At 29.3% G+C, this 14,709-nt stretch overlaps 1 protein-coding gene across 5 annotated transcripts in view; it reads right to left on the bottom strand.

Annotated features, from left to right (window-relative positions):
• The window catches only part of LOC143246291 (calcium uniporter protein, mitochondrial-like), a 58,852-nt gene that overhangs the window by 6,311 nt on the left and 37,832 nt on the right, over positions 1–14,709 (bottom strand). For all 5 annotated transcript variants that reach the window (XR_013025905.1, XM_076492761.1, XM_076492759.1 and 2 more), the window contains 3 exons: positions 11,001–11,161; positions 8,573–8,776; positions 4,058–4,262 (listed from right to left, as the gene is read on the bottom strand). Coding sequence is in view for 4 of the 5 variants with exons in the window: in XM_076492761.1 (XP_076348876.1) it covers positions 4,058–4,262; positions 8,573–8,776; positions 11,001–11,161 (570 nt within the window). In the remaining variant the exon portion in view is untranslated. The remainder of the gene's footprint in view (positions 1–4,057; positions 4,263–8,572; positions 8,777–11,000; positions 11,162–14,709) is intronic.

Genomic DNA, 14,709 nt, shown 5'->3' with positions numbered 1-14,709 from the left:
CAAATGCAATATGCACATTACTATGAACAAAATATTTTTATTGTTCGCATAAATATCACCTTGGAAACCTTGCCACATTGTTTTTTTTTTTTAGATACAAGTAGTACATTCTGAATCACTGCCAACATTCCTTGACAAATATGGGGTTAGTTTACTGGACTGACCCTCTGCACATTTGGTTAAAACAATTAAAGAAATATATCTGTACTTATTAGATAAAGGTAAGATCCATTATTATGGAACAAGTTATGAAAATGAGACATGTCCTCTTCAGTTTAAGTTTTATTTTTGTAAGACAAACAGATACACAACTTATTTAATAAAAGTTCTGCTTCAGAACATAAGATATCAAAAGGGAGCTCAGCTTAAAGTGACCTTTGTAAGTGTTAAAAGTTATACAATCTTTGAGTTAGCAAACTTTCTGTAATTTTTCTTTCAACATAATTTCCAGTTTTGCCCATTTTCCAGCTAACTTGGCAATCAAGAAGAAACCAGCCAAAATAACACAAAACTAGAAATTGTGTCAAAAGAATAACCGTGAAATATTAGTCTAGATTGCCAAATTTTTAATACCACTCTATGTCACTTTAGGATTAACCTCTTCTAACATCTTATGCCCTGAAACTACTTGGAACATCTGTCGTACAATAAGCTGTATATGTGTTTCTTTCACAAAAAAGGGCTGAAGATGTGTTACAAAGTCAAAACTTGTTTTCATTTAAATCTGCTGCTCTGTATTAGTGGAACAAAACTTTATTCTAGATAATTTTAGGTAGTATTATGTTTGTATTTAACTAATATATGCAAACATATTGTACATTTTTAATGCAAAAAATACTGTCTCTTGGAAAAGTTTTATGCTGTATAGTATACATTGTAATAACAAAAAAAAAATCAATTAACATAATTGTCAATGGCTGTTAAAATAAATTTATATGCCACATAGAGGTTTTAATGTTACTTTTTTACAGGTAAATATCTAATTTTCATAAGAAAAATATCAACAGTACAGATTCAAGAAGAAACAAGCATTTACGACAACATTTACAAAGATTCTATAAAGTGTCCAAATACAATAAAAAATAATTTGTGCATTTGGTAACAAAAAAATGCTTTAGGCAAATTTTGATAGCCCATAACAACACACAGTTAAAACATACTCATCATACAGTTGTTAGTCAAAATCTTCCTTAAAGGAAAATTGGTGCAAAAAAGTAACTTAAGCCAAGAATAATATATCATACTCACACAATAACCACGAAGTTACACAGTTAATATTTCCACTACATTTTGTTATCATGTGCTACAAACAATTCTTTCTACACTAAACTTGTACTAAACATTGTTATAAAGAATGTTTACTTTGTCAATAAATTTTTAATGATGATTTTCCATTAGAATTATCTTAAAGTATTATTAACATGTTAAACTTGAATTTCTATGATTATAGATATTTTATATTAATGAACATTTATTCCATTAAAGTAAAAGCAGCAGATATTTAAGTAAATCTGTTTTAGTAAAAGTTAGAAACAACTACCTACTTCAGCATAAAAGAAACAAATAGGAGGTCAGCAATATATTTTCATAATTTATTAATTTTTAAAGTAATATAATGGAAAAATTATACTGATTTGTTTTTATATGAATATCAACAAGATAAAGGTAATAAGATATTGTAGTAATATCTAATATAAAAGTTACTTCTTCAAAGTTTACATTCATTTTATAATCAAAATTATTTATAGATATGTATGTAGATTATACTAAACTTTAACAAAATTGTTTAGTATAATTCAAAAGTTTTCCCAAGCATTTAAATCTTTTGAAACCTGAAAAACTGAGATTCTCTGAATGAGAAAAATCGCAAGGATCTATAAGTGCTTCAGACTATAAATATTTTCAAGTTTGATTCCTTTTTATCTGACACATAAGATGCAAACAGTCTCTTACATTTATTTTATTCTTAAATAACAGAAATGTTTAATAAGTAAAAATACTGAAGTCTTATTTCTAAAATCTTATTATCATTCATTACTCTCTAGAAAAAGTCAAAGTAAATTTTAAAAACTGGATGCTCTCAGACTTTCTACAAGCTGTTTGTAAGATCTTAGAAAGAACTCAAGACTGAAAATAGGAAGGTTGTATGTTAAACCTTTTGCAACGGGTCACAGGTCAAAAGTCATGTCATCAAATTTGTTGACTTGCATTCAAAATTTTATTGAACTACTATTTTATGAATTTATGTCAATAACTTTGGAATCAAATTGTAGAATATAATTCAAACTTTAATATGATATATACATAAGTTAATTTCTTAATTTAAAAGTAAATAATAAAAAAACCTATGTAAGTCGTGGTATGTTGAATGCAGCACTGGTTAAAATTAGGTGTTTGTGACGTTAAAATATAAAGATTATAGTTTCTTACCAATTAAGAACTCAAATTACCAATACTGACAAGCTAAAATATAAAATAAGAACCTCATATCTTTTTATTTTGTTGAGATATTGCTTATGTACTGAATCAGACACAGTGACCCTGTTCATCTCTTTCCATTTTTAGAAACAGTTGCTTATTTACTCTTACTACAATATATGATATGTGAATAACCAATCTACAACTCAGAATGTCCCCTTAGTGGTTTTCATTAGCCATTTTATTCTGTAAAAAGGCTACCAGGTTCTTCTGATCCAATATTTCAAGGACATAGGTTATGTCTTTAGTCAGCTCAAAGTTTCTTGCTCTTTTTTTAGAAATTAATATAGCTTAGTTATCAAGCTTAATAAATTATAGTGGAAATCTATGGTATAGTTATTTATGTTTTTGTGGTTATTCAACTGTATACATAAATCCTAAAAAAAATTTTTTAAATTTAAAAGACTTAGCAACCTACGTCTAGCAGCAACAGAGTTCATACGTCATAGCTAGAAGAGATTAGTGCTTGCTTTACTTCTTTATTTATTGTTCAATATTTTAAGAAAAGTTTTATAAGTTATTTCTAAATAGTAGTAATATATATACATATATATAATAATAATTTAAATGTTACTCTATAATACCAGATATTAGTCCATTAAAATACAGCCAAGACTGAGTCAGTTTTATATTATTGAATATGGTAACATGAGTTCATGTGCACTGCTTCAATGCAAGTTATGTAATGTTAGCTAGGCATGAAAAAAAGTTCAATATAATAAAAACAAATTTATATATAATGTTAGACTAAACATTTATATTTTTATGTTATAATGAACAGTCAACTCTAGTACAAAAAACAACAACATAACTTATATTTATTTCCTTTTTTTTATCTTTCTTATGATGATTATAACGTCAGTCAGTTGACAGATTCCACCATAGGGTATAGAAAATAACTCAAAATATGAAGTCTTACTGAAAACAAATGCTTGAAATGCATTTAGAAGGTTTTGGAGATTACACAAATAATATTTGAGATGTTTGCGACAAAGAATAGTTTTTTAATCATAACATGAAATCACTTTGCATTCAGAGTAGTAACCAAACAGATTTGATACGTTCACAAACAAATCTTTAGCAAAAATATTTCATAAAAAACTCTGATTTTTTGTCTACAAATTCTGCCAATTTTTGTAAAGGCACACACACCATACCAAAAGTTATAGAGTAAATACTTAATGTGAGCAAATGTGTATATAAATTTGTGTATATTATACCAAACCCGTTGCAAGAGGGTTAAACCATTCTTTTTGCCATTTTATACTTTTTGTTTCCTTCTGCCATAATTTCATATTTTAAAAAGATGATATTCTATTTTAATAGTTTAATAATTTACCTACTTATGACACTATTTAACAAGAATAAACCATTTTCTACTCAAAGGAACCTACTGAACTTCTCGCTTACATCTCCAGAAAACTACCTACTACAGTGACTGAAGATAAATCTGCAGAGAAAGTAGTTTGAACATCTCTCTATTTTTGTTTCAAAATACTAAAATAACTTTATTTGCAATCTAGTTGAAAATCATTTGTATCCTACATAATTTACTGTTTAACTTTTGTAGCTTATTTACCCAATGATCTGTCAAATTTCAAAGTTGATTCTTTGATAGGTAGATGAAGCTGTAGGGGGTCTCTTAGCCTCTTCAGATCTTCTTCTTTCTCATATATGGTATCACGTAAGGAATTATACTTTTCCATGTCCAAACCACTCTTTTTAGCTTTTTTATAAAAATTTAATAGAAATTCTCGGTCTTTCACATCAGGCATGTTGTATTCCTGTTTTTTAAAAAAGTAAGTCACAAAAAATTGTATTCTACAGTAAAATTGAATTAAATGTAAAAAATAAAATAGAATAATTAAAAAGACTATACCTGAAATGCAAACTATTTCTATAAGTACTTTTCAAAATGTTTAATTTGGAATATCAAAACAGATACAGCAAACACAATGTTGCATAAAAGTTTACATGGATCAACATAATTGTAGCCTTAACTTCTAAAAAAGTTTAATTCTACTAATCTGCTATTTTAATCAAACTTTCAGTCTTGCTTTTGTTTCCTTATTTATTTACTTTTCAGCCTTTATCACAACTTGACAGCTACAAGGTATCCTCTCAATATTTTTCAGTTGTCAATGGGTAATATACACTGATTAGAAATTAAAAATAGTCATGCAACTGTATGCTTTGTAGTTCCCATAATTCTTGACAATACCACAAAGATATTAATTTCCAGACAGTCAGGCATCCTTTTAAGCAGGGGCATAGCCAGAAATGGGGGTTGGGTAATTTGAGTACTTGATGCAAGCACTGCAGGAGGCAAAGCCATGCTAGGGGATCTGAGCTGTGTTCTATAACACAGCCAGAATTCACCATCACTCTACTTACCATTGCTAAATTGTTTTCCTTTAGTTTACCTCTGTGCAACTTACTGCAGCAACAGAACATTGATTTAGGCGCTGCAATGCATCATACAGAAATAGTGGAAGATTTAATCTGTTCATTCAGAAATAATACTGTGAATGAATTTAACAACATTTTCTGTGAGGCTCAAACTCTGTGTAGTGAGATTCAAATTGAAATCATAATGCCAAGGCAGGCTAAAAGATAGATGTACCGTGCTAACCCACAAACCACTAGCCCTGAAGAGTACTTTCATATTGTTGTATTTGTACCATTTGTTGATCACTTTCTTTCACAAATATGTGACTGTCTGTCCAGTCACGAAACTCTCCTTACAAACTTCATGTGTCTACTACCATCAGGATCTACCACAGAATGGTCAGAACCTACAGCACAACAATGTGACCAAATTAAAGAGTTGGTCAATATATACAAGGCTGACATTGACAGCACTTCACTAGCTACAGTAGGTGAACCTAGAATATAGTACAAATCACTTGCAAACAGACCAAAAAATGTCATAGATGCATATGCAATGTGCAATGCAGAAATGTTCCCAGTCATTTCTAGACTGTTGAAAGTATTTGCCACGCTGCCTGTGTCAATGAGCTCAGTGGAGCGTTCGTTTTCAACTCTCAGAAGACTCAAAACGTATTTGAGAAATACCACCACTGAAGATCGATTGAATGGCCTGGCCTCATTATACATTCACCGTGATATTAAAGTTGAACTACCAGGACTTGTAGATGTCCTGGTAATAACAAACAGACGTTTGAGCCTTTCATAGATATTCGATTGTATTTCTTTAGTTCTGACAAAACTTGCTGCATTAAAAGGATGTTCCATCAGAAATTTGCATTTGACCATTTGTTGTGTATGAAATTATCTGCCATGCAATCATGGATCTTTATAAAACTTCACAGGTGGCAACTGAACTTGTCTAAAAAGTTTGGGTTCATGGGGAGGTTAACCCAATTAACATAAAGAAAAAATATGCATTTTGCATTGTTAGACTCAACCACTTATTTGAGTAAAGCTATGAAAAATAAGAAAAGGGAAAATAAAAATAAAAAACTTTTTTAGTGTTCATTAGGGAAAATGTAAACACTATGAAATTAGCCTAAATACTAGCTGGTCAAAAGTTTAAGACCATACTGAAATGAAGCATTATTGGTAAACACTTAACAAAATTTAGTCATTTGTGTTCAAGCATTAGCGTTTTCAACATCTCCTGTGTTACATTGAGTAAAAACATGGCAAAGGCTAAAACGTTGACAGAGTTTGAACATGGCAGAATTGTCGAGCTTCCAAAGTAATGTCTCTCTCAATGTGCCACTTTAGACATCTTCTATACAACACAGTGCAGGAGGTTCCATTATGATCTGGAGTACTTTCTCCTTCCATGGAACAATGGAGCTTCAGGTTATACAGGAGGCATCATACAGCAGCTGGCTACATTGGCTTGTTGGAGAGAGCATCCTTATTGACTGAAGGCCCTATCGCTTGTGTGGAAATGACTGGATCTTTCAGGAGAACAATGCTGCAATCCACAATGCCTGCAGGACAAAGGACTTTTTCATGGCAAATAATGTGATTCTTTTGGACCATCCATTGTGTTCATCTGAACTGAACCTCATTGAAAATGTTTGGGGGTGAATGGCAAGGAAGTCTATAGAAATGGACATCAATTTGAAACAGTGCATGATCTTCGTAAAGCCATCTTCACCACTTGGAATAACATTCCAGCCAGCCTTCTGCAAATGCCTATATCAACCATGCCAAAGCGAATGTTTGCAGTTATTCACAATGATGGCCATGCAACTCACTACTGAGACCTCTTGTTGGGCATTTCCTACCCTGTTGAGGACTTCTTTTTGGTATGATCTTAAACTTTTGACCAGCTAGTATTTAGGCTAATTTCATAGTGTTCACATTTTCCCTATTAAATGCTAAAAAGGTTTTTTATTTTTATTTTCCCTTTTCTTATTTTTATCTTTCAAAGCTCTACTCAAATAAGTGGTTGAGTCTAACAATGCAAAATGCATATTTTTTCTTTATCTTCATTGGTCTTAAGATTTTGGCTAGAAGTGTGTGTGTGTGTGTGTGTGTGTGTGTGTGTGTGTATATATATATATGGAATTTTACTTATAATGCTATTAGGTGCTTGTAACATTCACTAGGTAAAATATGGATAAATGTGATACTGAAATATTTCTAAACATTAATAAAATTTGTTTTTGTCATGATATAAAAGATTATTTAGTGTAGATATTATTCAGTTTATTTTGTGAATGAATATTGTATGATTGTTTAGTTTTTTTTATTATCAAAGAATTAAAAGTAGAAGATTATTGGAAATTACAATTACAACTCATTGATGTTGAGAATGTAGCGAGCAGATGATTTAGTGATAAACATATAAACAGTATTAGATGAGTGGGAAACAGCGACAGACAAAGACAATAGCAGAAGAGAGTAAAGTCTCTGCTGAGGAAAAGTTTGGCATGAAGTTAACTATGGTAAAAATGACAGTCTTAAAAAACAAAACTGGACTGATATTTAATATGTTAGAGTAACACTAACAGTAGAAAAGGGGAAAATAAAGAAGCATTTATTCTGTCAGAGTGTGGTTCTAAAATAATTGAAATAGCCTGAGTGTACTTTGACAAAAGTAGCAAAGAGTATTTTAAAGAAAGATTGGTTTGGTATTTGAATTTCATGCAAAGCTACACGAGGGCTATCTACACTAGTTTTCCCTTAGTTAGCGGTGTAAGACTAGAGAGAAGGTAGCTTGTCATCACCACCCACTGCCAACTCTTGGGCTACTCTTTAACCAATAAATAGTGGGAATGACCATCACGTTATAATGCCCCCATGGCTGAAAGGGCAAGTATATTTGGTGTGACGGGGACTTGAACTCACAACCCTCAGATTATGAGTTGAGTGCCTTAACCACCTGGCCATGTTGGGCCTTTGAAGAAAGAAAACCAAATGATTAATGGAAGAGCAGTGTATGACTGCAGTAGTTTGCACTATTATTGCAAGATAATTATATACAGAATAAAAGTGGAATAGAAATGAGAAAAAGTAGTTCAGCTTGTCAAATAAAATTCTAAAGTAACTGAATAGGCCTATTTGGATTTTTACAAGAAGAAGAGAACCATATAGTGTGTATGAAATCTTTACGATCACTGTACTGAAAATGAGTGGAGTGCATGCTGTTCATTTATCATTGAATTTATCACCAACAAGTCAGAGATACCTGTTGTTGAAGAATCCTTAGCCCAACAACAACAACAACACGGTACATATTTAAGGAGTATAAGTAAAATAATAATATACTTTATATTAAATAAGAAAACACTGATTAAGACAGTTGCATATTTCAGTGTAAATAAATAATATATTTTGTACATGTGTAAAAAAAATAATTAAAAGTAACAGTAATAATAATATTTAATTTTAGTACTTTGTGATAACAATGAAACAAAAAGTCATAAATACATGTGGTTGCCAATTAAAGACAATTTTACAAACACAACCTTTAACATCTGACATTCTTTGACAATACTTTCAATCAAAAGAGAGGGAGTTTACTGTTTAGAAGCTTTGTTTAAATTTAATGCTTGTCTTGGTTAGTCATGCTTAGTTCAATGCATCTTAACTAAATGTATTTAAAACATACCTGTTTTGATAATACAAAATATGCATACATAGCTATGGACGTTCCATAAGTAATGAAATATGTAACCGGCTCCATGATATCCCATGAATATTCCCACCAAGTCAATCGAGCCAAGACACCAAACTGAGCTCCCATGAGGCCAAGTCCAATCCAGGTTAGCAGAGATGTTCTTCGATGAGATGCTGCTTCAAGTTCAGCCTTTTTCTAAAAGAAAAATATTATGTTTATGCAGTGAGATAATAAATTATGAAGATACACACACACATAACTTTCACTTACTATCTTTCCTGAAGAGAATACCAACAAATCTCAAAAGAAATAATGTTAGAAACATTTAATAATATTACTGCTACCAGTTCTCTAACTTTCAGCACTGCAGCAAAATAGCACCTGGTAATTAATAAGCCACTAAAACATCATTAACAGGAACACATATGACTTTGATATGAAAAAGTAGTTATTTCTGTTGTGTTTTCTCATCTTTTACACAAAGTGTCATATATATATGGTTATTCTGATATTATGTAGCAACTAATCATACTTCTATGATGTAATAAAGTTAAACTTACCAAAATTCTCAACATTTTCTTTACTTATTTTTAAGAGAAGGGCAACATGCAGGGAGATAAAACATTTACAAATACATATAACTAAATATAAAAGTGAGTTGTAAAAGAATTATAGTTTTTTACATGATGCAATTTGTTTGTTACCACTGTTAAAATGGCATTGTTTGTTGTTATTTAGTGCAAATCAGATTGATTTTGTCATAGCAGTTATGATGTATTCTTTTGTGCAATGCACAAATTACTTCTGTTATTTTTAGAAATGAATGAATTGCAACAAACGCAATACTACGTAACTCAATACATTACAAGTACAAGATTTGAAGTAAGATATTAATTAATGTATGTATTCCCATTTTTCAGGACCTGCAACTTTTTTATAACTGCATAACTTGTGTTATTGCTATGTTACAGGAAAGTCTTGACATATGTTATCATTTCTACATGAAAAATTTCTAAACTTTCTACAGTAATATTTACAATCACTAATAAATAGCTTTTGTTATGTGCAACAGGCAACTTATCAACATTTTTTAATAACTTCATTCATATGTTTGACACCTAAAACACTTTTAGATATTTCATTAGAAACTTGACGTACATTTCTTGAGAAAAATACTTTAATGTGAACATATCACTTTGCATGTAATTGAAGTATTTAGTTTATATTAGACAAGAAAACACTGATGAAAGCAGTTGCATATTTCAGTGTAAATATATTTTTTACATATGTTAAAAAAAGTAAAAGTAATGTTAATAATAATGTTTAATTTCAGTACTTTGTGATCACAATGAAACAAAAAGTTGTGAAATGTAAATACATGTGGTAGTAAAATTATTTAATATATTGCTTACTGGGAATAAAATTATGCTTTCACTATTAATAAATTTCATTGAGGATAAACAACAAGATTATTGCAAAGGTAAACAGAGAGGCAGAATCAGGTGTTGGACTGAGAGTTTAGCTGCTGGTTCCATCTAAGAAGAAATGCTCAGAATTTACCTTTTTATATATATATATATATATTTATGTTAAATGTTTCACTGATGTTATGCGAAGTCGTTTTTAACTTTCCTTATTTTTAGTTCACTGTCAGTCCCAGACATTGTATTTTGTTTTTTATAATTTTCTTGAATGTTATTTCAATATTGAATATTGTAATAGAATACATTGCTACTAAAGGAAATCATATGTAACAGCTCTAAAAAAGACAACACACTACAAAAAAGTGGAAAAGTACAATAGTAAGCAAGAAACACTTCCAATAAAAAATAACTAACTTTTCATTGAAGAAAATATCCATCTGCTGTTTTAAGAACTTTCAAAATCATGTTACTAAATTTGAAATACTGCAGATAATTTATGTATCATGTAAAGCAATATAAAGTAAAAATTTCTAAACATTTTCAAATATTTAGTGTTTATTGGGAATAACTACAAATATTTAATAAACAACTGAGTAATTCAAACTGAACACATTTCACTCTACATCTTTTTTTACCAAGACTTAGTATTGTATGACAAAAAGATACAGTGAAATAAAAAAAATTATTCATAGATGAAAGTTTCATTTTTGCAGTTGTACCAATTGGTCAGAGGGGCAGGCACCTAACCCAAGTCTTTTTTCTTTTTTTTGAGAAACATAAAATGCCTACTTAATAGGCTATTTTTATGAGAAATTGCTCATATTAATGTATGGAAAGTAGCAAGTCAAAATTTCCATGTTTGTTTACGTTCTGCTAGTTCTTATGTAGTTATTACAATTGATATATGGGCTCTAAAATGGGTTCAAATTTCCCACCCCCCAAAGAAATGTTTGCTCAAATGTCACCACTAGTATTTTCTTCAGAGAAAACCTTACATTTTCAAGAGGCTCCAGTTTCTGTCTCAGTTCTTCTAGTTCACCAATTAATTTTCTTTCTTGTTCAATCTGATGCTCATCCACATGCAAGACTCCATAAAGTTTTGCAACTTGACGTTTAACATCAGAAAGATCTTTCATTTCCTCAGCAGTCAGTTTTCCTTAAAATTATAAATGGTTCTTTTTTATCTTCATGTAAAGAAAAAATGTTTCACTTAATTTCTACATAAGATTTCTCACTAATGCATCATTTTTTTTATCTGATTAAAACTGTTTAGCAGCTCACAAGTTTCAGCACTTAACAAAAAAATATGGTGTCAAGTTTTTTTTTTCTTCCACAGCAATATTGAAAATTCTTGCCTTTGTTATGATGTGTCCTTTAGCTTTACATAACTTAACAATCACATTGTTCAAAAATTCTTCTTTGGAAAGGGCTGTGACACTTTTCCTCCAAACAAGTTATGAATTGATAGCATAGCAATGTTATAACGAAAGAAATTTAATGCTGTAAAACAAACATGAAATAAGTTTGCAAGATTTTTTCAATTAATTGTTAATTACAGAGTTATTATCAGGATTATTAGTTAATTATTACTTTAATTATTAAATTAATTGTTAATTACATAGTTATTATCAAAAATATTAATTTTTTAATTATTAATTTAGTTATTAAATTAATTGTTAATTGCACAGTTATTATCAGGATTATTAATTAATTATTAATTTAATTATTAAATTAATTGTTAATTACATAGTTATTATCAGGATTATTTCTTACTCATTTTCATTCATCTTGTTCTCCACCTTTTACTTTTTAATAAAGGTATATAATGTTAAATGCTTTAAAAATACAAGGGATTACCAGCTTCAGTAAATAAATCCTTAATAATAATAATCCTATTTATTACTATTTTTTTTTTATATCAATGCTATTTTCCCCTTATGAAATATCTCCTGTTAATAAGTAAAACTCAGGTGAATGTTAGATTCAAACTGATAACCGAATTAACATTCCAATAATGTTTTGTTTCTACAACACAATTAGATTTGTCACTTGCATAAAAGGTCAAAATCAAATTAATAAATAAATAAACAATATTCAATGTTTCTTGGTACAAAATTAAAATACTTTACCGAGATTGTTAATGACCTCCATTTAAAATTCATTCTACTTGTTTTATTTATACTTTGTCACCCTCAAGAGTAAGTACAATATATTTACAAATTTTTATCAGGTCATATCCCATAACTAGTTGGACCTTCATCTCTGCTCAAATCTTTTTTTAAATTTTATTATTCCCAAAGTTTTATACGTTTTTAGCAATAAAATTGTTCAATTGAGCTCAAATTATCAATTTAAATATTATTAAATTGTGCATTGTGTTACTCGAACATGTTCTGCTACAAGTCCATTTTTACGCAATCTTAATGTTAATTTAATCACTGTGTTAAGTTTGATTTAATTTGACCAATAAATATACTACCATATTCATGTTCTATTTCATAAATACCAGTTTTATCAATAAAATTTATTTTATCTTCAGTCTTACCTGAACTTTTGTATGATTAACCTTATACACAGGTTTGTTTTTAGGATAAAGTTTTGTTGTTTCCTAAAACACTAAGCTTGCTTACTTTATTTGTTGTTAAGTGCAAAACTACACAATGAGTTATCTGTACTCTGCCAACCACATGTATCAAAATTAGTTTTTAATATTATAAGCACTAAGTCTTACTATTGAGCCTCTAAGAAGCAAAACACTAAGTAGCTGACTGGCAAATCTGAGAATATAACATAAGAATAAAATAGTGAATGTCAGTCAGCAAGTTATGTAAGTATTGAAGATTGTAATGCCACTAGTTCTGTTATCAGTTTAAAAATATTATACTTCTATGCTTGGAAGTTACTTCTGAGGACAACAAAGTGTCATGATTTTTCAATGCAGGTTATTAATGGCCTCAATAAAATATCTTAATTATATATCAGCACATGTTGCATTTTATTTATTTAATTATTAGGTTAACTATTAATTAAACTCATTAATTAGGCCATTTGTTTCAGAATCTGAAGAGCAGATGGCTTTAGTACATCAGAAGTTGGAAAACATGCTTAGAGTGGCTACATAAAGCAAGAAAAACTCAAATACTCAAAAAAGGCCACTGCTTTGGCTTTGAAGGACTTTACAAATATTGAAAGAATTCCAGCAGACAAACGTCTAATTTCATGTTGGAACACAATGAAGATAAAACATAAAAACTTGTATAAATTGGCTATATTTCAGAAATTTTTTCTTACTGTTAACTCCATACACATTCTGTACCACAGATATAAAATTACCTTAGATATTTACTACTGTAATATACTCAAGTTTGTTTGTCATATATTATAAATATATATATATATGACTAACATTTTTCAGTTTAATCACTTTTTAACACAAATCAATTTTAACTGTGATATAGCAACCCATAGAACTTTGAGGTTTTATTGTTTTTGTTTCAAGTACAGAGTTTTAGCTCATAGTTCTGTCATCTCTTAATCAGTTCGAGATTTAATTACAGTTTTGAACTCAAGGGGTCAAACTATTTTGATTGATACATTTGACTATGCCCAAGGTCTCACAGGATAATTTACTCTAATCCTTACCTAAAAGAACCTTAAGAGATGCACACAGCTACTAAGGATTTCCTCTTGTTTTTATTTACTTAATTATAAAATTAACTATTAACCAAATTTACTCATTCTGTTATTTGTCTCACAGAAAAGTTACCTATTAACAATATTTTCTTACATTTCATTTTAGTCTTTAACTTGTTAAATGCAATGTGACTACTAACAATAAAATTGCTTAGTTTCAGCTATTTTCCCTTACTGTTAATTCTATATATATTTTCCATACCATAAATGTCAAAAACTCTTAAAATATTTAAGCTACTGTAACATACTCGAATTTTAGATTTAGATCAATTTCTGACACTTTTCAATTTATTTACTGTTTACCATGAATCAATTTTGCATTTGTTCTTTTTGCACCCAACATAAATCACTGGTATTTTATATTAAGGATAAGGACTATTCTCATCTTTCCTTAATGTTGTATCTGTTTCACTTATATTAGAAGAATTTTGTCATTTATATTATGTCATCACTCTATTCTTTTTTTTATTCTTTTATATATATAAATATTCATTTATTTATCTATCAGTCTCAATGCTCATTAATTTACTTTTGGATGCCACTAGCATTAATTGCTTCTTCAGCTAGTACTAACAACATTTAGTAGTAATTGGTGTATTCAACTCTGATTTTCATGGTATTATATAAACTTGATCAAACTGTATACTGTAAAATGCTGTAACATTTAATTTTCTTTATGGCCAAAAATGTCATTAACAGCAAGGGTATCCAACTGATGAAGCAATGCATTCTAACCTTCATAAGCAGATATGCAAAAAACTAATAATTAGATATATGGTGGCCATTATTCTGGTGAGAAGTTATTTTTTATTATTACTTATGTATTATTTTAATTCTCTTATTGTGATACTAAACATTAAATTAGTCTTTCAATGCTTCTTTTCAATAAGCAGACAAATTAGATTTGTTATTTGATGTTTTTCTAACTTTTTGCTACATTATATTTAATATATCAATATATCATCAAATTTAATATTTAATTTATAATGAGTTTAAAAGCTTATTTTTTAA

The sequence above is a fragment of the Tachypleus tridentatus genome, chromosome 3 (assembly GCF_004210375.1).
Source record: "Tachypleus tridentatus isolate NWPU-2018 chromosome 3, ASM421037v1, whole genome shotgun sequence".
Classification (NCBI taxonomy): domain Eukaryota; kingdom Metazoa; phylum Arthropoda; class Merostomata; order Xiphosura; family Limulidae; genus Tachypleus; species Tachypleus tridentatus.
Note: the sequence above shows the minus strand (reverse complement) of the source record. Positions and strands in the feature narration are given on the sequence as shown.